At 38.5% G+C, this 21,255-nt stretch overlaps 1 protein-coding gene across 2 annotated transcripts in view; it reads left to right on the forward strand.

Annotated features, from left to right (window-relative positions):
• TDRD5 (tudor domain containing 5) overlaps window positions 1–21,255 on the forward strand; it is an 86,162-nt gene that overhangs the window by 7,704 nt on the left and 57,203 nt on the right. Inside the window, exons 1-4 of one of the 2 annotated variants that reach the window (XM_061383346.1) lie at window positions 26–135; window positions 845–1,081; window positions 1,697–2,104; window positions 3,993–4,186. In XM_061383346.1, coding sequence (XP_061239330.1) covers window positions 850–1,081; window positions 1,697–2,104; window positions 3,993–4,186 — 834 coding nt within the window. In that variant the 5' untranslated portion in view covers window positions 26–135; window positions 845–849. Of the gene's footprint in view, window positions 1–25; window positions 136–844; window positions 1,082–1,696; window positions 2,105–3,992; window positions 4,187–21,255 lie in introns of those variants that run through there. The other variant, XM_061383348.1, reaches the window with a different exon arrangement.

Raw genomic sequence — 21,255 nt, forward strand, 5'->3', positions numbered from 1 at the left:
GCGCACCTCGCGGGCCCTCAGGCACTAGTGCGCAGGCGCGCAGGCCGCCTCACAGCTGCGGGTCTGTGGCTGGTAGTTCGTGTGCACCTTTGACGTTGCCAGGTCCGCAACGGCAGCGGCAGCGGCAGCGCCAGGGTGAGGGGCGGCCGGGCAGGGTCGGGCAGCTGAAGGGTGCTCCGCCTGCTTCCCGCCCCACTGCCTCTTTTACCCAGGGCCGTGGGCAGTCCCCTTGAGAGACTTTGGGAGGTAGGGTTGGGAGGGGTCAACACCCCGCGCCCAAGCCGAGCATAGTTGGGAGAGGGCGGGCAACGACAAGGTGGTTGACTTGGAAGACAACGCGGGGAGCCTCTCCGTAAGTTTGGGCTCTGGAGAAAGTTTGCCGTCTGAGCGTGATTCCGCGGAGCCCAGTGCTCGCGCTGCGGAGGAAGGCGTGCTGCGTTTGCCTCCTTCCCAGTCTTGGTTCCGGAAGAGTGGGCGAGAGAGTCTCTGATACGAAGTCTACAGTGTAGAGTGAGATCTAGGACAAGCAGAGTTAAGGCTTCACCAAAAAAAACGAGCCAGGAACTTAAACTTTTCACACGTTAGGTCGCGGCAGGGATTTCTTGAGGCACACTTGGGTTAATCATCACAGATTGGGATTTAGACTTTGAATTATATAGGAGCTTTCCCAAACCCAAGTTTCAGAGCACCCTCGTGGTATTGTTTCTGCCTCGTTTACCTTTAAAAGCCGCATCTCGGTTGTTTATATTCCACTTTGGGCCATTTTAAACTTTTTATTATTATTTTTCCTCTTGGGTTTGCCTGCTTTTCTTCATGAGCAATGATTCTGTCTTAAATCTTGTAGGTGCAATGTCTGAACAAGAGCGTATACAGGAATGCCTGAGGAAGGAAATAAGGTCACTTCTCATTTCCACCAAAGATGGTTTGACCCCACAGCAGTTGGAAAAGGAGTACCTTTTGATGGTTGGCAACCATTTACCGCTCCGAATCCTTGGGTATCGGTCCACAATGGAGCTGGTGTTGGATATGCCTGATGTTGTCAGTGTCTGCCCCTGTGGGGATGGTACTGTAATACTGAAAGGTAGGTTTAAGATTTGGAGGTCTATGAACTTTGTAATAATAATCACTTGGTAAAGAATTGCTCTAGCTCTGCAAGTATCCTGCATTCCAGGCAGGGGATTTTACTTTCTTGAGGGAGAAGAGAGATCATAGGCACCTTTGAGGTTGTGAGCAGAGTTAGATCTTTAACACAATCAGGAAACCCTCCCCAGAATGCTGTGCTTTCACAAAAACTACGTTTTGCATATGATTTCATGTTTTAACATCTTATATCAGGAGAAACTTAAACAAGGGGACTTTTTAATTATGGAATCTTGTTTTAAATTTCATGAAGCACAAAAACATCATTGTAGGGAAGTTTATTGTTCATCTCTAGAGTTTCAGATCTTTCAGGAGTTAATTAGTAGCAGTGTTAACCAGTTGGGTTCCACTGTTCTCCGTCCTCCAGTAGAGAAGCTAACAAGCTGTTGTCTAAAATGCAAGAAATGGAGTAACCAGGGATTCATGTTTATCGTGCCACCTAGATACAAAGCTCCTTGGGGAGCAAAAAATTATATAACCACAGGTGCAAAGAATGAAGAAGGGAGTCAGTTTTCACCTAAATATGATTTCTTTTTTTTTCTTCACACCTCCTTAGCCATCCCAGATGAGTCCACCAAAGGAATAGCAAATTTAGTTGCAAAACAGAAGAGCAACCATAAGGTTCGAAACTCTGTGCAGAAGGGAAGGGCCAGTGTTTGCTCTGGTCCCACCTCTCGCCGGCGAGTACCTTACCGAGGAAGGGTGCCCCCTATTCTTCCAGCTGTTGTGAAGAGTGAGTTGAAAGATCTCTTGGCGTTATCTCCTGTTCTCCTTTCTGATTTTGAAAATGCATTTGCCAATCGATTTGGACGATCATTCCAGTATGTGCAGTATGGCTTCCTCTCTATGTTCGAAGTGCTGAATGCTGCTTCAGATGTTATTTCTGTGGAGCAGACCAGAGCAGGTTCTTTGTTGACGCTGAAGAAGAGTGTATCAGAGGAAAAGCAGAGAGGATGGCCTGCAGGTAAGCACATTAGCACAAGTAACCATACTGCAGATCAGCAAATTTTGGAGCTGTTGTACATATGTGTATATATGTATACATGCAATGGCTAAGCTCCATTAGTTTGTTGAAGTTGAATCGTGGCTCTACCACTTGATAGCCGTGTTATCTCAGGCGAGTTACTTAAAATGGCTAAGCCTTTAGTCCCCTCATCTCTATAATAGGAATAATTATACTTGGCTCTTGGAGTCATACTGAGGATTAAATGAGACAAGATCTGTAAACTGCCTGGCTACTATTATGAAAACATAAGATCAGCTCTCTCTGGAGTGCTGTAAATGAACATCAGTTATGTGTGTTCAGGTAAAGAAGATATAGTATAGAAAATTAAAAGTTTAAAAAAATAATACTGATCTGTGGCATTTGCTATCTGATCTTGGCTATCACTGAATCTTTGATACCCTAGCAGGCATTTGTATTAATTTATGTAGTGTAATGATAACCACCGTATTTGTATAGCATTTTACCTTGGATTCTCATACTATAGACAGGTTGGGTGAGTAACTGTCTTACAGATCAGAAAGCTAAAACTCAAGAAAGTTGAATGACTTTTCAAAAATTTCATGGCTAGAAAAGTGGTACAGCTAAAGTTAGGTACTGAACTCTTATTACTGCTCATTCAGTGCTTTGCGTACCCAATTACTGTCTCTCTTAAAGGCTCAGAAGACTAATATGATTATTGATATGTCTCTCTAGACCCTTGACAGTATAGAATCCATTCACTCACTGCCTATTCGGGGAACTCTATGCCCATTTCAGTGATTTTTCTTTTTCTCAAAATCTGTGTTTTTAGATTAATATATAAAAATCATGAGACTATCATGAATTTATAAACCAATATTTAAATTGTGATGGGAAGTGTAATTTGACAAGGATATGGTAGGGGGTTTACAGGTTCTAGTCAAGGAAGACTATGGGGGCCACTGAGTGTTTTGTGTCTAAACCTCAACGGCATCAGTATTCTTTTTTTAAAAATTTTTTGGCTGTCCCATGCCACTTGTGGGATCTCTGTTCCATGACCAGGGATGGAACCCAGACCACAGCTGTGAAAAGTGCTGAATCCTAACCACTAGGCCACCTGGGAACTCCCTGTGTCAGTATTCGTGAGGTGCTTAAACTTTGGGAGAGTAACTCATGCTATTCAACTTATATGAATTTGAGTTGTATAAAGCAGTTTGACAATTTAATGAATTGTAGAGGGTGGATATTCCTTCCCAGTGAATGAATTGTTGATTTTCTCCACCCATAGTCCGTGATTCCTCATCAGGATATCTTGGAAGTAATTTTTTTCTCTTGTCAGCTTGATTTTAGGGTAAAGAAAGAGCTAGGCCTTGCTGGGGTTCAGTTATCTTTCATGTTTTTTAACAATATACCTTTCTCCTGTGGTGTTTCCCTACCTACTAATCTTGAAGAAAAGAATCTAAACTCTAGGATAACATCCTTTATTCTGTAGCTTTTCATTCTCCACCTCTCCCCTCATAACCACTAGATGGTTATCCAGTTTGAAAAGCATAATTCAAGCAGATTCTTTATTTGAAGACTTAATGGTCTCCTAAACAAGATACAGCTTTTTTGATTTTTACCTATTGAGTCTTGCCTCTGTGATGATTTTCAGGTGTCCTTAAGTAGAGTTTTAGAAACCCCCAATCTTTCAGTAACACCTTATTATCTCTTGGTTTTGTTCTGTAGATGACTAATCATTTCCATTGTATGTAAAGTTTATTGGCATACTATGAAAATGCAAGCTGACTTTTTAGTTCTAAGGGCCTAACCTCTACATATAGCCACTAGAAAATAAACTAGAAATTGGTAGTGATAATTTTTTCTCCTCTTCTTTTATTCACAAAAGGTAAGATTTTCACCCAGCCTTTTAGAATGAAGCAACAAGGGTCATATCCCATAGGCTTCCCAGTAGCAAAGGCGTGCTTTTCACAACCCACTTCAAACATGGAACCACCAAAGCAAATACTGGGCATGGAAAGGAATTCTAGATCAAATGTAATGGAGACTTCAAGGCTGAATCACAGTGAAAAATTAAACCAGGTAAGATGTCTGAGTTTGGAGCTGTAAATACACCAAAACTGTCTGTAAATTTAGTGGTTATTACTTAACTCTCATGGAAAAATTGCCCTTTTGAAATTCAAGTCATTCACTTATTTCAGATTTAACTTAAGCATTTTCTGTGGCTTTGTGGTTTAGTAAGAAGTGAGACCTGGCAGTGAGAAAAGAGTACAGTTTTATCAACTCCTTGTTTTCTACTATTTTCTGCAGATGATTCCCAAATCTGTATCTCTAGTTCCATCTTCTCATCAAAGTTATAGAAGCATATTTGCAACTTACCTCATGAGTATCTTCACCTGAATGTTGGCCCTGACACTGCAGTCCTGGTAATGTGACTGTAATGCTGAAGGACTTTGAGTAAAAACTATTAGAGTAGAACCAACAAAAACCCAGTTAAGTTTGCAAGATGAACAAGTAGAGCTCAAAATAAGGTCATGGAAATTAAAGACATAAAAGTGCCTTATTTCTACATGTAACTTTTACATGTAAAGTTTTCCTAGCACCATTTATTGAAGAGACTGTCTTTCCAGCATTGTATAGTCTTGCCTCTTTTGTCATAGATTAATTAACCACAGTTGAATGGGCTTATTTCTGGGTTTTCTATCCTGTTCCATTGAGCTGTATTTCTATTAATATTCTTGTGCCAGTATCATACTGTTTTGATGACTGTAGCTTTGTAGTATAGCCTGAAGTCAGGGAGCCTGATTCTTCCAGCTACATTTTTCTTTCTCAAGATTGCTTTGGCTATTTGGGGGTCTTTTGTGTCTCCATACACATTTTGAGATTTTTTTTGGTTCTTGTTCTATGGAAAATGCCATTAGTAATTTGATAGGGATTACATTGAATCTGTAGCTTGCCTTGGGCATTACAGTCATTTTGACAATATTGATTCTTGCAATCCATGAATGTGATGTATCTTTCCACTTGTGTGTATCATCTTTTATTTCTTTCATCAGTATCTTAATAGGTTTTGGAGTACAGATCTTTTGTCTCCTTAGGTAGGTTTATTCCTAGGTATTTTACTCTTTTTCATGCAGTGGTCAATGGAATTGTTTCTTGAATTTCTCTTTGTGATCTTTTGTTGTTAGTATATAGAAATGCAATAGATTTCTGTGTATTTTGTAACCTGCAACTTTACCAAATTCATTGATGAGTTCTAGTAGTTTTCTGGTAGATCTTTAGTATCTTCTATGTGTAGTATCATGTCATCTGCAAACAGTGACCATTTAACTTCTTCTTCCCCAGTTTGGATTCCCTTTACTTCTTTTTCTTCTCTGATTGCCGTAACTAGGACTTCCAAAACTATGTTGACTAAAAGTGGTAAGAGTTGACATCCTGGTCTTGTTCCTGATCTTAGAGGGGATGCTTTCAGCTTTTCACCATTAACTATAATGCTAACTGTAGGTTTGTCATATATGGCCTGTATTATGTTGAGGTATGTTCCCTCTTTGCCCACTGTCTGAAAAGTTTCTATCTATAAATGGGTGCTGAATTTTTGTCATGTATACAATGGAATGACACTCAGCCATTAGAAAGAATGAAATAGTGCCATTTGCAGCAACATGTATGGATATAGAGAGTGTCATATTGAGTAAAGTAAGTCAGAGAAGTATTGTATGACATCCCTTATATGTGGAATCTAAAAAGAAATGATACAAATGAACTTATTACAGAACAGAAACAGACTCACAGACTGAGCTTATGGTTGCCAGGAGGGGAGAATGGGGTAAAGGATACTTAGGGAATTTGGAATGGGCATGTACACACTGCTATATTGAAAATAGATCGCCAACAAGGTCCACTGCATAGCACATGAAACTATTTTAATGTTATGTGGCAGCCTGGATGGAAGGGGAGTTTGGGGGACAATGGATACGTGTAATGTGTATAACTGAGTCCTTCACGGTTCACTGGAAACTATCACAACATTGTTAATTTGCTATACCCCAATAAAAAAAATAATAAATAATAAAAAGTCCTTTTTTCTATAACTTTAAAAAATTAGCTTTAGTAACTTAATTTACATATAGTAAAATCTATCCATTGAAAATGTACAGCTTGAGTTTTAACATATGTATCTAGATGTGTAATTGCCATCAAAGTCAAGAAACAGCATTTCAGTCTTCCCCACAGAATTCCTTCATGCCACTTTGTAGTTGATCTCTTTCCCCAACTACAGCTACAGACAACCAATACTTACTATAATTTTGACTTTCCAAGAGTTTCATATGAATGGAATTAAATAATGCTTAACTTTTTGTGTCTAGTTTCTTTAACAGGATGCTTTTGAGATTCATCCAATATGTATCAGTAGTTTATTCCTTTTTCTTATTGAGTATTGTTTCTCTGTATTGATAAACCTCAATTTATTTTCCATTCATCATTAGATATTTGGGTTGTTTGCTGTTTGAGGTATTATGAATAAAGCTGCTATGAACATTTACTTATACTTTGTGTGAACATTGACTTCATTTGTCTTGGGTCAGTACCTAAAAGTTAGATTATTGGGTCAAACAGTAAGTTCAACTTTTAAGAAATTACCAAACTCTTTCCAAAGTGGCTGTACAGTTTTACTTTGTGAGCTATGTATAAGAGTTCCACTTGCATCTCTGTTAACATTTGGTATTATCGATTTAAAAAACAGTAGCCATTTAAGTGGGTGTATGGTAGTATCTCCAGTACTCTTGCCTGGAAAATCCCATGGATGGAGGGGCCTGGTAGGCTGCAGTCCATGGGGTCGCTAAGAGTTGGACATGACTGAGCGACTTCACTTTCACTTTTCACTTTCATGCATTGGAGGAGGAAATGGCAACCCACTCCAGTGTTCTTGCCTGGAGAATCCCAGGGACGGGGGAGCCTGGTGGGCTGTCGTCTATGGGGTCGCACAGAGTCAGACACGACTGAAGTGACTTAGCAGCAGCAGCAGCATGGTAGTATCTCATTATGGCTTTAACTGAAGTTTCTCTAGTGATGAATAATATTGGGTATATTTGCCCAGTGGCTCAGGGGTAAAGAATCCACCTGCAGTGCAGAAGATGCAGAAGACATGGATTCAATTCCAGGGTTGGGAAGATCCCCTGGAGGAGGGCAAGGCAACCCACTTCAGTCTTTTTGCTGGGAAAATCCCATGGATAAAGGAGCCTCACCAACTACAGTCAATGGGGTTGCAGAGAGTTGGACACAATTGAAGTAACTGAGCATACATGAACACACCATTTGTATATCTTCTTGGAAGTGTCTCTTCTATCTTTTGCTCATTCTTAAAAATCAAATTTTCTTTGTATTGAGTTGGAAGACACTGATTTTATAAGAAATATATATTTGGTCTTCATCCTTTTCTGGCACAGATCTCCTAAAACCTTTGGAAATTCCTAAGTAAAGAGAGCAATAAAGGTGGCTTTTGTTATTTTAATGAGGTGGCTTTTGGAAAGCACCTAAGAATTGCTAATTCTTAGTTAGGTTCGACCTGACTCCATTAGCAACCTAATGGAGTCAACTATGTAATTGGAAGGTTAGAACGCTTCAGTCCGGCTCTAAACCTCCTAGGAGCATAGAAGAGTTGGAAATTAATTTCATTCATAGCCAGTGGTTAATCAGTCATGCTGATGTGACGATAACTCCATGAAAACCCCAGAGGGTTTGTAAAGCTTCTGGGTTGGTGAACATACAGAGATTTGGGGAGAGTGGCATGCTAGGAAAAGGCGTGAAAATTCTGCACTCCTCCTCACATACCTTGCCCTCTGTATCTCTTCCATTTGACTTTTTCTTGAGTTATATCTTTTTATTTATTTTTCATTCATTAACAAAACATATAATTGATGTATAACATGATATTAGCTTCATACAATAGGATTAAAACAGGATTAGATATATGTATGTATTGTGAAATGATCACAATAAGTGTAGTAAATATCCATCACCACACAGAGTTAAAATTTTTTTTCTTATGGTGAGGACTTTTTAAGATTTACTCTCAGCAACTTTTAATTATAGAATGCAGTATTATTAATATACAGTTAATACCTATGTGTGTATATATATTTATATATAAAAGAAATACCATGCTGTACATTACATCCCCAAGACTAATTAGTTTATAACTGGAAGTTTATACTTTTTGAGCACCTTTACCTCTTTTGCCCACCCCCTGCATGCTGCCTCTGGCAACCACCCATCTATCCTGTTTCTGTGAGTTTGGTTTTCTTTATTGTTTTTGTTGAACAGATTTAACATGTAAGTAAGATTGTGCAATATGTGTCTGACTTGTTTTACTTAGCATAATGCCCTCAAGATTCATTCATTGTTATTACAAATTGTGGGATTTCCTCCTTGCTTTATGGCTAATACACATATTCCACAACTTCTTTATGTCTATCAATGAACACTTAAATTGTTTGTGTAAATGCTGCAGATAATATGGGTGTGCAGATATCTTTTTGAGTTGGTATTTTTGTTTCCTTCAGATAAATACCCAGAGGTTGCTGGATGATATGGTGCTTCTTTATACCATTTTGTATGGTATCTGCACCAATTTACATTCCCACCAACAGTGCACAAGGATTACTTTTTCTCTACATCTTCATCAGTACTTGTTATTTCTAGTCTTTTTAATAATAGTCATTCTACCAGGTGTTAGGTGATATTTCATTGTGGTTTGGTTTGCATTCCCTGTGTTAGTCCCTCAGTATCCAGCTCTGCGACCCTGTGGACTGTAGCCTGCTAGGCTCCTCTGTCCATGGAATTCTCCAGTTGAGAATACTGGAGTGGGTAGCCATTCCCTTCTCCAAGGGATCTTCCCAACCCAGGGATCGAACCCAGGTCTCCTGCATTGCAGGCAGATTCTTTACCATCTGAGCCACCAGGGAAGATGATTGTTTGTATCAAGCAGCCCCTTTTCATTTACTTGTTGGTTGTCTGTACATTTGGGGCGGGAGTAGGGGGGAATGTCTATTCAGATCCTCTGCTTATTTTTTCAGTTGAAGTTTTTAGGATTGTTTTTTTCTTTGATGGTGAGTTGTGGAAGTTCTTTTATATATTTTGGGCATTAATACCTTATCAAATATAAGATTTGCAAATATTTTCTCTCATTCATTTTTTGATAGTCTTTTTTGTGCCATAGGTTTTTAGTTTGATTGTAGTCCTCCTTGTTTTTGCTTTTGCTGCCTTTCCTTTCAGTGTCAAATCCAAAAAGTCATTTCTAAGACTGAGGACAGGAGCTTATCTAAGTTTTCTTCCAGGACTTTTATGGTTTCTGGTCTTATGTTCAGATTTTTAATTCACCTTGAGTTACTTTTTGTGTGTGGTGTGGAGTTCTGCCCTTTTATTGTTGTCATTGTTTAGTTGCTAACTCGTGTCCAACTTCCCTGTGACGTCCATGGACTGTAGCCCACTTGGCTCCTCTGTCCATGGGATTCTCCAGGCAGGAATACTGGAATGGGTTGTCATTTCTTTCTCTAATATCTTTTTATAATAAACCAGTAATCTAGTAATTGAAATGTTTCTCTGAGTTCTGTGATCCATTATAGCAAATTAAATTGAACCCAAGGAGAGGGTTATGGAAACCTTGTTTATAGCCACTGCTCAGGTGGCAGCCTGGACTTGGAATTGTCATCTAAAGTCAGAGGATGCCATGGGTGTTCAGTCTTGCAGAACTTGGCCATGGAATCTGAATGCTATCTCCAGTGTAAGAATTGAGTTGAATTGTAGGATACACAGCAAATAATAAGTCATTAGCAAAAAAACATAAAGCAATGTATACATTAAGATGATGTATTTAAAAATATATTCCAATATCAAATAGCAAAGTTCAACAATGGAAAACTGCAGTTAATTTTGCACTGACCTAATATATTTGGGTAGAGTGTTCTATAAATGTCAGTAAAGTTGGTTATAGCACCATTGAGGAATTCTTTATTTTTGCTGATGTTTTCCTAGTTTTTCCTTTAATTGCTGCAGGATCAGTGTTGAAATATTTAAATATAGTTGTGGATTTGTTTATTTTACTTTTTAGCCTTAGGTGTAAATCTGTTAGGTGCATATACATTGAGCTGGCCAAAAAGTTTGTTCCATAGCATCTTATGGAACAACTTGAATGAACTATTTTAGTCAGTCCAATATTTAGGATTTATATGTGTCCTGATGAATTGCCCTATTTATCATTATGAAACACCCCTTTTTATTGTTCATAATATTCCTTGTTTTGAAGTTTACTTTGTTTTATATTGCCATGGTGATGCTAGCATTCTTTAGATGTTAACACTGTATATTTTTATATACTTTTATTTTTAACATACTTCTTTTATATTTCAAATGTGTTTCCTTAAGACAGTGTATGGTTATCTTGCTTTATTATTTACTCTGTCAGTCTCTGTAATTTAATGGGCATATTTATACCATGTATATTTAGTGATTTAAATCTGATTTTTGTGTTTTAAATCTGATTTTTGCAGGTTTTTCCTATTCTTTCTTCTGGATTAATTTTTAAAAGTAAAAATTGTAGAGCAGTTTTAAGTTCTCAGCAAACTTGAGCAGAAAATACATCAGATCAGATGAGTCACTCAGTCGTGTCCAACTCTTTGCGACCCCATGAATCGCAGCACGCCAGGCCTCCCTGTCCATCACCAACTCCTGGAGTTCACTCAGACTCACATCCATCGAGTCAGTGATGCCATCCAGCCATCTCATCCTCTGTCGTCCCCTTCTCCTCCTGCCCTTAATCTTTCTCAGCATCAGGGTCTTTTCAAATGAGTCAGTTCTTCACATCAGGTGGCCAAAGGACTGGAGTTTCAGCTGTAGCATCATTCCTTCCAAAGAAATCCCAGGGCTGATCTCCTTCAGAATGGACTGGTTGGATCTCCTTGCAGTCCAAGGGACTCTCAAGAGTCTTCTCCAACACCACAGTTCAAAAGTATCAATTCTTCGGCGCTCAGCCTTCTTCACAGTCCAACTCTCACATCCATACATGACCACAGGAAAAACCATAGCCTTGACTAGATGAACTTTTGTTGGCAAAGTAATGTCTCTGCATATGGAGTCTCCATATTTTCACTGCCCCTACGTTCAGGCGGCGTCTCTCACTATACCATGAGCATCCTGCAGCAGAGTGATACCTTTGTTACAGTTGAACCTTACTGACACATAATAATCACCCAAAGTCTATAGTTTACATTAGGGTTCACTCCTGATACTGTAAATTCTGTGGATTTTGACATGTGTAATGACATATATCTACCATTGTAATATCACAGTATATAGTTCCACTGCCCCTCACATTCTTTGTGCTCTATCAGCTCTTCTCTTCCTCCTTTCTAGCCCATAGCAACCACCAATCTTTTTACTGTTTCTATAGTCCCGCCTTTTCCAGAATGTAATATAGTTGGAATCATACAGTATGTTGCCTTTTTATATTGCTTTCTTTCGTTTAATGATATGCATTTAAAGTTTCTCCGTGTGTTTTCATGACCTCTTAGCTCATTTCACTTTAGTGCTGAGTAGTAGTCCATTGTGTGCATATATTGCAGTTTATCTGTTTGCCTCCCGAAGGACATCTGGTTTGCTTTCAGGTTTTGGTTACGAATAAAGCTGCTGTAAACAGTCTGTGTGCAGTTTTGTGTGTAGACATAAATTTTCAGCTCCTTTGAGTTAATACCAAAGAGCCTGATGGCTTGATTATATGATGAGAGTTTAGTTTAGTTTTGCAAGGAACTGCCAAACTGTCTTCCGAAGTGGCTATATCATCTTGCATTCCCACCAGTGTGAGAGTTCCTGTTGCTCCACATCCCCATCAGCATTTGGTGTTGTCAGTGTTTTGGATTTTGATCATTCTACTAGCTGTATTGGAGGAGGAAATGGCGACCCACTCCAGTATTCTTCCCTGGAGAATCCCATGGACAGAGGAGCCTGGTGGCCTGCAGTCCATGGGATTGCAAAGAGTTGGACACGACTGAACAACTGATATACACTAGCTGTGTGGTGATACCTCACTGTTGTTTTAATTTACATTTCTCTAATGACATCATGTTGAACATCTTTTAATATGCTTACTTTGCTATCTGTATATCTTCTGTTGTGAAATGTCTGTTCAGATATTTTGCCCTGTTTTTAATTAGGTTGTTTGTTTTCTTATTGTTGAGTTTTAATGGTTCTTTGTATATTTTGTTTGACAAGTCTTTATCAGATATATCTTTTGTAATTTCTTTTTTTTTTTTTTTGCAGTTTGTGACTTTTCTTTTCACTGTCTTTATATTCTGTCTTAGAGCGGAAGCTTTTTATTTTAATGAAGTCCAGCTTGTCAGTTATTTTTTTTAATAGATCATATCTTTGGTGTTGTATCTAAAAAGTCATTGTCATACCCAAGGTCATCTTGATGTTCTCTAATGTTATTGTCTAGGAAAAGCAATGGCACCCCACTCCAGTACTCTTGCCTGGAAAATCCCGTGGACAGAGGAGCCTGGTGGGCTGCAGTCCATGGGGTCGCTAAGAGTTGGACACGACTAAGCAACTTCACTTTGACTTTTCACTTTCATGCATTGGAGAAGGAAATGGCAACCCACTCCAGTGTTCTTGCCTGGAGAATCCCAGGGACGGGGGAGCCTGGTGGGCTGCCGTCTATGGGGCCGCACAGAGTCGGACACGACTGAAGCAACTTAGCAACTTAGCAGCAGGAATTTTAACAGTCTGTATTTTACACTTAGGTCTCTCTGATCCACATTGGGTTAATTTTTGTGAAAGATGTAAGGTCTCTCTCCAGTCAGTTTTTTTGCATGTGGCTGTCCAGTTGTTCCAGCACCATTGTTGAAGATTCTCTTCACTCCATTGTATTGCTTTTTCTCTTTGTCGAAGATGAGTTGGTTGTATTTTTGTGGATCTATTTCAGCATTCTTTGTTCTGTTCCATTGGTCTGTTGGTCTATTCTTTTGCCATTACCAAGCTATCTTGATTACTATACCTTTATAGTAAGTCTTGAAGTCAGATAATGTCAGTCCTCCAATTTTTAAAAAATATTTATTTTTATTTGGCTGGGTCTTAGCTGCAGCACTCAGGATCTTCATTCCTTCTTGTGGCATGTGGGGTCTTCTGTTTATGGCAGGTGGGATCTTTTTCTTTTTTAAGTTTTGGCATACAGATTCTTTTGATACAAACTCTTTAGTTGTGGCATAAGAACTCTTAGTTTTGGCAGGTGGGGTCTTGTTGTTCCCCAACCAGGCACTGACCCTGGGCCCCCTGCATTGGGAGTGTGGTGTCTTAGCCACTGTACCACCAGGAAACTCCAGTCCTCCAAATTTGTTCTTCTCCTTCAATATTGAGTTACTTATCCTGGGTCTTTTGTCTCTCCATATAAATTCTAGAATCAGTTTGTTGATATCCCTCAAAAAGCTTGCTGGGATTTTGATTGGGGTTGTATTGAATCTGTAGATCAAGTTGGGAAGAACTGACCTCTTGATGACATTAAGTCTTCCTATCCATGAACATGGAATACTCCTCCGTTTGTTTAGTAGTATTAATAGCTCTTTGATATCTTTCATCAGAGTTTTGAATTATTCTTCATACAATTTGTTAGATTTATACCAAAGTATTTCATTTTGGGTGCACTGACTTAAATGGTCATGTGTTTTTACTTTTGAGTTCCACTTCTTCCTTGCTGGTATATAAGAAAGTGATTAGCTTTTGTCTTATTAATGTTGTATTCTGCAACATTGCTATCATTGCATATTCATTCTAGTTTTTTTTGGTTGATTCTTCGGGGTTTCTGTATAGACAAATATGTCATCTTCAAGCAGAGATAGTTATATTTCTTCCTTCTGAATTATTATACAGTTGACCCTTGTTGAATACTGTGGGGATTGTGGGCACCCACCCCTTGCACAGTCAAAAATCTGCATATATCTTTTGACTCCCCCAAAACAACTCCTAATAGCCTACTGTTGACCAGAAGTCTGATAATATAAACAGTTGATTAACATGTTTTGTATATTAAATGTTATTATATACTGTATACTTAAGATACAGGGCTTCCCTGGTGGCTCCAACGGCAAAGAATCTGCCTGCAATGCAGGAGGCCTGGGTTCGATCCCTGAGTTGGGAAGATCCCTGGAGGAGGGCATGGCCACCCACTCCAGTATTCTTGCCTGAACAATCCCCTGGACAGAGGAACCTGGCAGGATATAGTCCAGGGGGTCTCAAAGAGTCGGATACAACTGAGCAACTAAGCACATACTTATGATACAGGAAGCTAGAGAAAAAAGTTTCAAAGAAAAGCATAAAAAAATATATTTACAGAACTCTACTATATTTATCAATATCATAAGTTTACATTGTTTATAGGATGAATCATCTGTCAGTACTTATATCAATAATGTCTTACATGATACAAAACACTGTATGTATTATATATATTATTAACACTAGGTGTCAAAAATGAAAAGATAATGTGAAACAAATTAATGTTAATTATAGGTACAGTGATTCATACATTGATATTGTAGAAGCAGCAATATGATTGTTTTATGATAGCCTAAAGTACTTGATATGACTGCTTCATGGTTGCCTAGCCTATACACAACACTATGACTTGTCATAAAATTTTTATGACATACAGCATTATAGTTGCATTCATAATACAGTTTTGGGAACATTGTTACATTTTTTAAAAAACCACTTATCTGTAGCTATAGGCTGATGAGCAGTTTCTCCAATTAGGAAAGGTATATTGCACACTAATATAATTCTTTGAAAGTACAGTTATAAAACAGTAAGAAAATGGACACATTGTTAATTTTATCTTAAATGTCACTCATCTTATGCCTGTGTACGGATAGACCAGTATCTGCATGTATTTTATATGTTCATGACATATGTTTTTAAATTTTTTTGAATATTTCTGGGCTGCACAGTTCACCTACAAGTTTATTCAAATTTTCATACATCTCCATACTTTTATATACTGTTGAAACAAATCTGTAAGTGAATCCGTGCACTTCAGATTCATGTTGTTCAGGTGTCAGCTGTGCTTTCCATTTCCTCCTAAAACAGTGTTGAGAAGCACCGGTGAGAGAGGACATTCTTACCTTGTTCCCAATTAACTATTTTTTATGATTCTATTTTATTGCTGTTATTTGTTTATTAGTTGTAACTCTTTAAAAAACATTTTTAGTGGATGTGGATGCTTTAGGGCTTTCAACATATATTTTAATTTATCAGAGTTGGTCCTCGTGTAATATTATACTATTTCATGTAGATTAAGAACTTTAGAACAATAGATTTACATTTCACTTTTCCCATCTTTTGTGCTGTTATACATTTTAATTGTATATATGTTATATGCTCCTTAACACATTTTTGTTTTGCTTTAAAGTATTTATTTTGATAACAGTGATCTTCTGTTGCATTTAATCCCATTCAGATTATTTTTCATTTTAGATTTTTCATTTCTGCATATTCCACTTAGATCATTTTTATATCCTTTATCTCTTTATTCTGTTCATACTTTACTTATATATGTAACCATTTTTTTTGGATGCACTACAGCATGTGGGATCCTAGTTCCCTGACCAAAGATCGAATGTATGCCCTCTGCAGTGGAAGCGTGGAGCCCTAACTGCTGGACTGCCAGGGAATCCCGTTTTCCTTTTTGATGTGGTCATATTCTCCTACCTCTTTGCATGGCTGGCGACTTTGATTAGCTGCTAGACATTATGAATTTTTCATTGTTGAGCTTCACTCAGTTAATTTACTTGGACTCAATTGATTATTTTGAGTTTTGCTTTTAAGACTTGTTAGGGCAAGTACTGGGGCTTCCTGGGTAGCACAGTTGGTAAAGAATCTGCCTGCCAATGCAAGAGATGCAAGAGACGTGGGTTTGATCCCTAGGTCAGGAAGATCCCCAAGAGTAGGAAGTGGCAACCCACTCCAGTATTCTTGCTTGGAAAATTCCACAGACAGAGGAGCCTGGTGTGCTACAGTCTTTGGGGTTGCAAAGAGTCAGATACTACTGAGCCCTAGAGGGTTATGGTTAGGTTAGAGGGTTTACTATCCATTGAATTTTGTTCTCTTAAAATTTATATGTTGAAGCCCTAACCCCTAATGTGTTAGTATTTGGAGATGGAGCCTTTGGGCAGCAATTAGGTTTAGATGAAGTTGTGAGGGTGGAACCCTCATGACAGGGTTAAGTGCCCTTGTAAGAAGAGAAACCAGAGAGCTTGCTGTCCTTCTCCATGTGCATAGAACAAGGAAAGGCTGTGGGAGCATACAGCAAGAAGTCAGCCATCTGCAAGTCAGAAAGAGAATCCTTGCCAGGATCCAACTGTGCTGTGTCAACTGAAAAAATGCACAACCCAAGAGCTGAGAGTTATGTTTTATTCAGCGGACATTCTTAGTATTTCAAGCCCAGGAGACAGCCTTTCAGATAAATGCCGAGGAAACTTCTGAAGAGGAAGGTGCAGGGTGGGGGACTGGAAGGATATATAGGAGTTTTTATAATAATACCAGGTAGTTGGAACAAAAGGCTACTGTTAATAAAAGAAAACTAGATAGCTCAAATTATGGAATTTAGTTAGGATCTTTCTGCATAGGGGAAGATTCAAGAGTCTGGGCTCACTGAAATCATTCCTTTGATACGTACCTCAGCTATCTGGGCCCAGTGTTCTGTGTTTTCTTAGGCTGTACTGTCGAGTGTAGCTGTGTTCTGATGGCTGCTAGATGGTGGGCATTCCTTATTTCTCCCTTAGGATTCATGTTGGGGGTGACTGCAAATTGCTGATGACTGCAACATACTTTATTTACTGATATGGCAAGCAATATTTTATCCCTTGTGGCTCAGCGGTAAAGAACCTATCTGCCAGTGCAGGAGACAGGATTGATCCCTAGGTCTGGAAGATCCCGTGGAGAAGGAAATGACAATCCACTCTTGTATTCTTGCCTGGAGAATCCCATGGGCAGAGGAGCCTGTAGAGGAATAGGCTAGTCTGTGGGGTTGCAAAGAGTTGGACGTGGCTGAGCAACTAAACAACAGGAACAATTTTATTTTTCAGATAGAAGCCTGATCTTGGGCTTCCAGCCTCAAGAATTGTGAGGAAATGAATTTCTGTTGTTTGCAGCCGCCTAATGTCTGTTATTTTGCTATGGAACCCTTAGTAGACTAAGACTTCTAGTCCAAAGAAAACCTTCAGTCTAGGGCTAATTTGGCTCCACCACTGAGGTAGTTCCTTTATGAGGAGTCATCTGGATGTGTTAAGAGGAGGTCCTTCCATTCTGCCTTAGTCAGTTCAGTTCAATTGCTCAGTCATGTCTGACTCTGCAACCCCATGGACTGCAGCATGCCAGACTTCCCTGTCCATCCCCAACTCCTGGAGCTTACTCAAACTCATGTCCATCCAGTCAGTGATGCCATCCAACTGTCTCATCCTCTGTCATCCTCTTCTCCTCCCGCCTTCAGTCTTTCATAGCATCAGGGTCTTTTCCAATGAGTCAGTTCTTTGCCAAAGTATTGGAGCCTGAGCTTCAGCATCAGTCCTTCCAATGAATATTCAGGACTGATTTCCTTTAGGATGCACTGGTTGGATCTCTTTGCAGTCCAGGGGGCTCTCAAGAGTCTTCTCCAACACCACAGTTCAAAAGCATCAATTCTTTGGTGCACAGCTTTCTTTATAGTCCCACTCTCATATCCATACATGACCACTTCCTTAGTGGGAACAGTTAATTTTTCTCAGCTCCATGTGAGCTCTGGGTGTTGTGTGGCCTGTTGCTTCTTGTTTGTTTCACCAGTTTCAGAGAACATCCCCTTCCCCTGCCTTATGTATAGATCACTCGTCATCCAGAAACTTCGGGGTCCCTCTACAGATCTCCAGGGCTATCACTGTCTGTGCCAGTCTCTCTTCTCCATACCTATCCATATATTAGCATGCTTGTCCTTCCCAAACTTGAATTTGTCTCCTCAGTTCATGTTTCTATTACCTCTTTCTGGGCTGCAGACTGAAAATTCTCCAGGCTGCCAGGTGGGGCAGCTTAGGGCTCTCCACTCAGTTGTGCACTGTTATTTAACATCTGTAACTCATCTGTAACTCAGGTTGTTTATGGCAGGAGGGTGGGGGTCATAACTTTAGTTCAAGTGATACTTTTTAATACAGAAAACTCAGCCTAAAAAAGTTATTCATAGTCCTACTGCCAAAAGATAGTTTTCACTCCATTCCTTTCATAGTGACTTCCCCATTTTTTAGATCTCTTTTATTTTTCTTGGCATTTCCTGTGCTGGAGAGACCTCGCACCAGTCTACTCATCTTCCTTTGTAGGTAAACTTGCTATATGCTTGTCAATGCCTGTCTTTATCTTTGAAATTCAGAAGATTACAATGAACTAACTGTTGGACCCTTCCTCTTTTATTAAAAAGATTTGCTGTGGTATATGGACTCTTGACTCGGCACACAGGCTCTGTGGGGTCTTCTGTGGTTGCAGCTAGGAATCTAGGTGGCTTCTCTTGTAGAGCGCGGGCTCTAGGACATGCCAAGTTTAGGACATTTGCGCCTGGTGTGGCTCCAAGGAGAAGAGTTAGATACAGAGACACTTCTCCTATATTTATTTTCCTTTGAGTTTCATCCTTTGTTTTGCAGCCCTAAGAATTCTTCATAGATGCAACCTGATCACAACATTTCACTTCTCGTTGGAGCTTTTTGCCACCAAAACTATTTAAATCTTTTTCTAAGGAGTAGGGTTTAATTCCTAAATCATATATTTTAATTTCCTGGTGGGATAGACTCTACATAATTATCAGATCCCACATAATTCTATTTATAAAAAGTACAACTTTCTATTCCTTAAAATTGTAGATCTATAAATTCGCCAGGTGTTGCCTCAGAACAAGTATATGTATGTGTTTTTATATTCATAGAAAAATAATAAATACACTTATAACAAATTTGCTAATTTGAGAATTTTTTGATCATCTTTGTTTTATGTTTTTTTTGTAGTGAGCATACATTATTTTTGTTATAAGAAAAAAATGTTATTAAATCAGTTTCTCCTTTGTAAAATGAGGACTGGAGTTTCTTCATTTTTTTCACCTGCAAGAGGAACAGGCCAACTTGTTCATTAGTATCCTGTGTTTTCCTATTTTCCTGTTTTATTTCACAAAAGCAAATGGTTAGAATAATTTAAACTATTTTTGTAAGACATGGATAATCTTTTTACCACATTCTATTCAATTTCCTTTATTTTGATCTCTTTAGGGTAAGTTTAGATGGGACATGAAAATGTGAATCGGAAAGTATGGATTAGCCATTATCATTCTAGTGAATGAAGCCTCAGATACTCTAGCCAGTCCAGCTCTTCAGAATTCTCTGCCTGAGTGTGTAAGCCTAGAGCACAGCTAACAGTGATGTTAGTTAATAGGTTATTGACTGAAAGAGTGTTTGGTTCAAGTACAGGGATCCGGTATTTCTTTGTTCTCTAGCTTTACAATCAAGAGTACTGTCAGTGAAAAAAAATGAATCAATAGTTGATCTAAGAATGAAATGGGAAATTTTATTGGAGCCAACCTGAGGATTATAACCCACGAGGAGGTCTTTCAGAAAGTTCTGAAGACTATTCCACTTGTTAGAGGTCAAGGCACAGTTAAATCAGTTTTTGAGACCAAGAGTTATACATCGAAGTTTACATAGTCCAACAAGGTGAATAGTGGGTTGTTGTGACCCCCTAGAGGATTGAGAAAGGAATGTTGTCTCCTAGGGAGTTACTTTGCTGGAGCCAGAAGGAAAATTTTTTTTTTTTTTCCAAAGTGGGCATTCCTGTGTCTTCTAAGGGAATCTAGTTAATGTATAATTCAGGCATACAGTACACACTAAAGCAAGTAATAGCTCAAATGCGCAGAGAGAGATTTTATGTTTAATTTTCCTGTCCTGTCTTAAAATAATTTTACTTCACAGTACCCTGTCCTACCCCACATTTAGAAAAACTTCATTGTAATATTCAACATGGGATTTAAAGTAGGTAAACCTGGAATTATAAACAAAGTTCTGCTCTTGAGTGAATTGAAAATCAGGGCTGGGTGTTAGTTTGCAACTGACTTTTGCACTCAAACAGTTGATAGTTTTTACATGATTTAGATTCTGTGATTGGTGTTGTATATAAGAATAGAAGCTTTTTAAAAATTTATTTAAGAAAAGAAACTTTTTAAAATTTTACTTGGTGACCTGGCTCAACTGTCTCAAAAGAGTAACCTCAACAAGTAACTGGATATGTTACACAGTTATGTAGTTCTCTGAAACGTACATTTTCTGGTCAACATAGAGTAGCTTTTCCCTGCCTATTTTTTCCATGAGTTCAGATGAAATTTTTAGTATGGCAAGTCAGATTCCATACTTACCTAGTTTTTAGTCAGTTGAGATACTTAGCAAATATTTGAGCAGTTGAAAGCGTCACTTCTGTGTGTGTGTGTCTGTGCCAGTTTTATGATCTTAATCAGAAATGTATTAATGTTTTACCATATGGCCAAACGGTCTGCAATATATTCTTCTAAAGATGTTACTTCTGTTCTTTCTGCTTTTAGCTTCATGCATCTTCTTTCCAAAATGCTTCCACCCTCAAGTTTCTAAATATCACCCAGGTGTCTTACATTTTACAAAACTTTCTTATTACAAAAGTAATACAAATTGATTGCAAAAGATTTACAATACAGAAAAGCACAGAAGAAAATGAAAATCACCTATTCTTTTACTATCCAGAAACGTTGACTTTTTCTTTTAAAGAAAATAAAATTAGCATTATTCTGGTCCAGGTTTGTGACTTGCTTTTTAAAGTCAGGATTATGAATTATGAATATTCCACATTGTTAAATATTGCAGTACAACATAATTTTTAATGGCAGTATGGATATGCCATAATTTTTTAACTTGGGGATTTAGGATGTTGCTATTTTTGCTATTAAACATAACCTATTGTTGAAAATCTTACTCAAATTTGTACAAACCCTCAGTTTCTCCATAGGATAAAATTCTAGATAAGTAATCACTGCATCTTGGAGAAGGAAATGGCAACCCACTCCAGTATTCTTGCCCGGAGAA

Source organism: Bos javanicus, chromosome 16 (genome assembly GCF_032452875.1).
Source record: "Bos javanicus breed banteng chromosome 16, ARS-OSU_banteng_1.0, whole genome shotgun sequence".
NCBI classification, from domain to species: domain Eukaryota; kingdom Metazoa; phylum Chordata; class Mammalia; order Artiodactyla; family Bovidae; genus Bos; species Bos javanicus.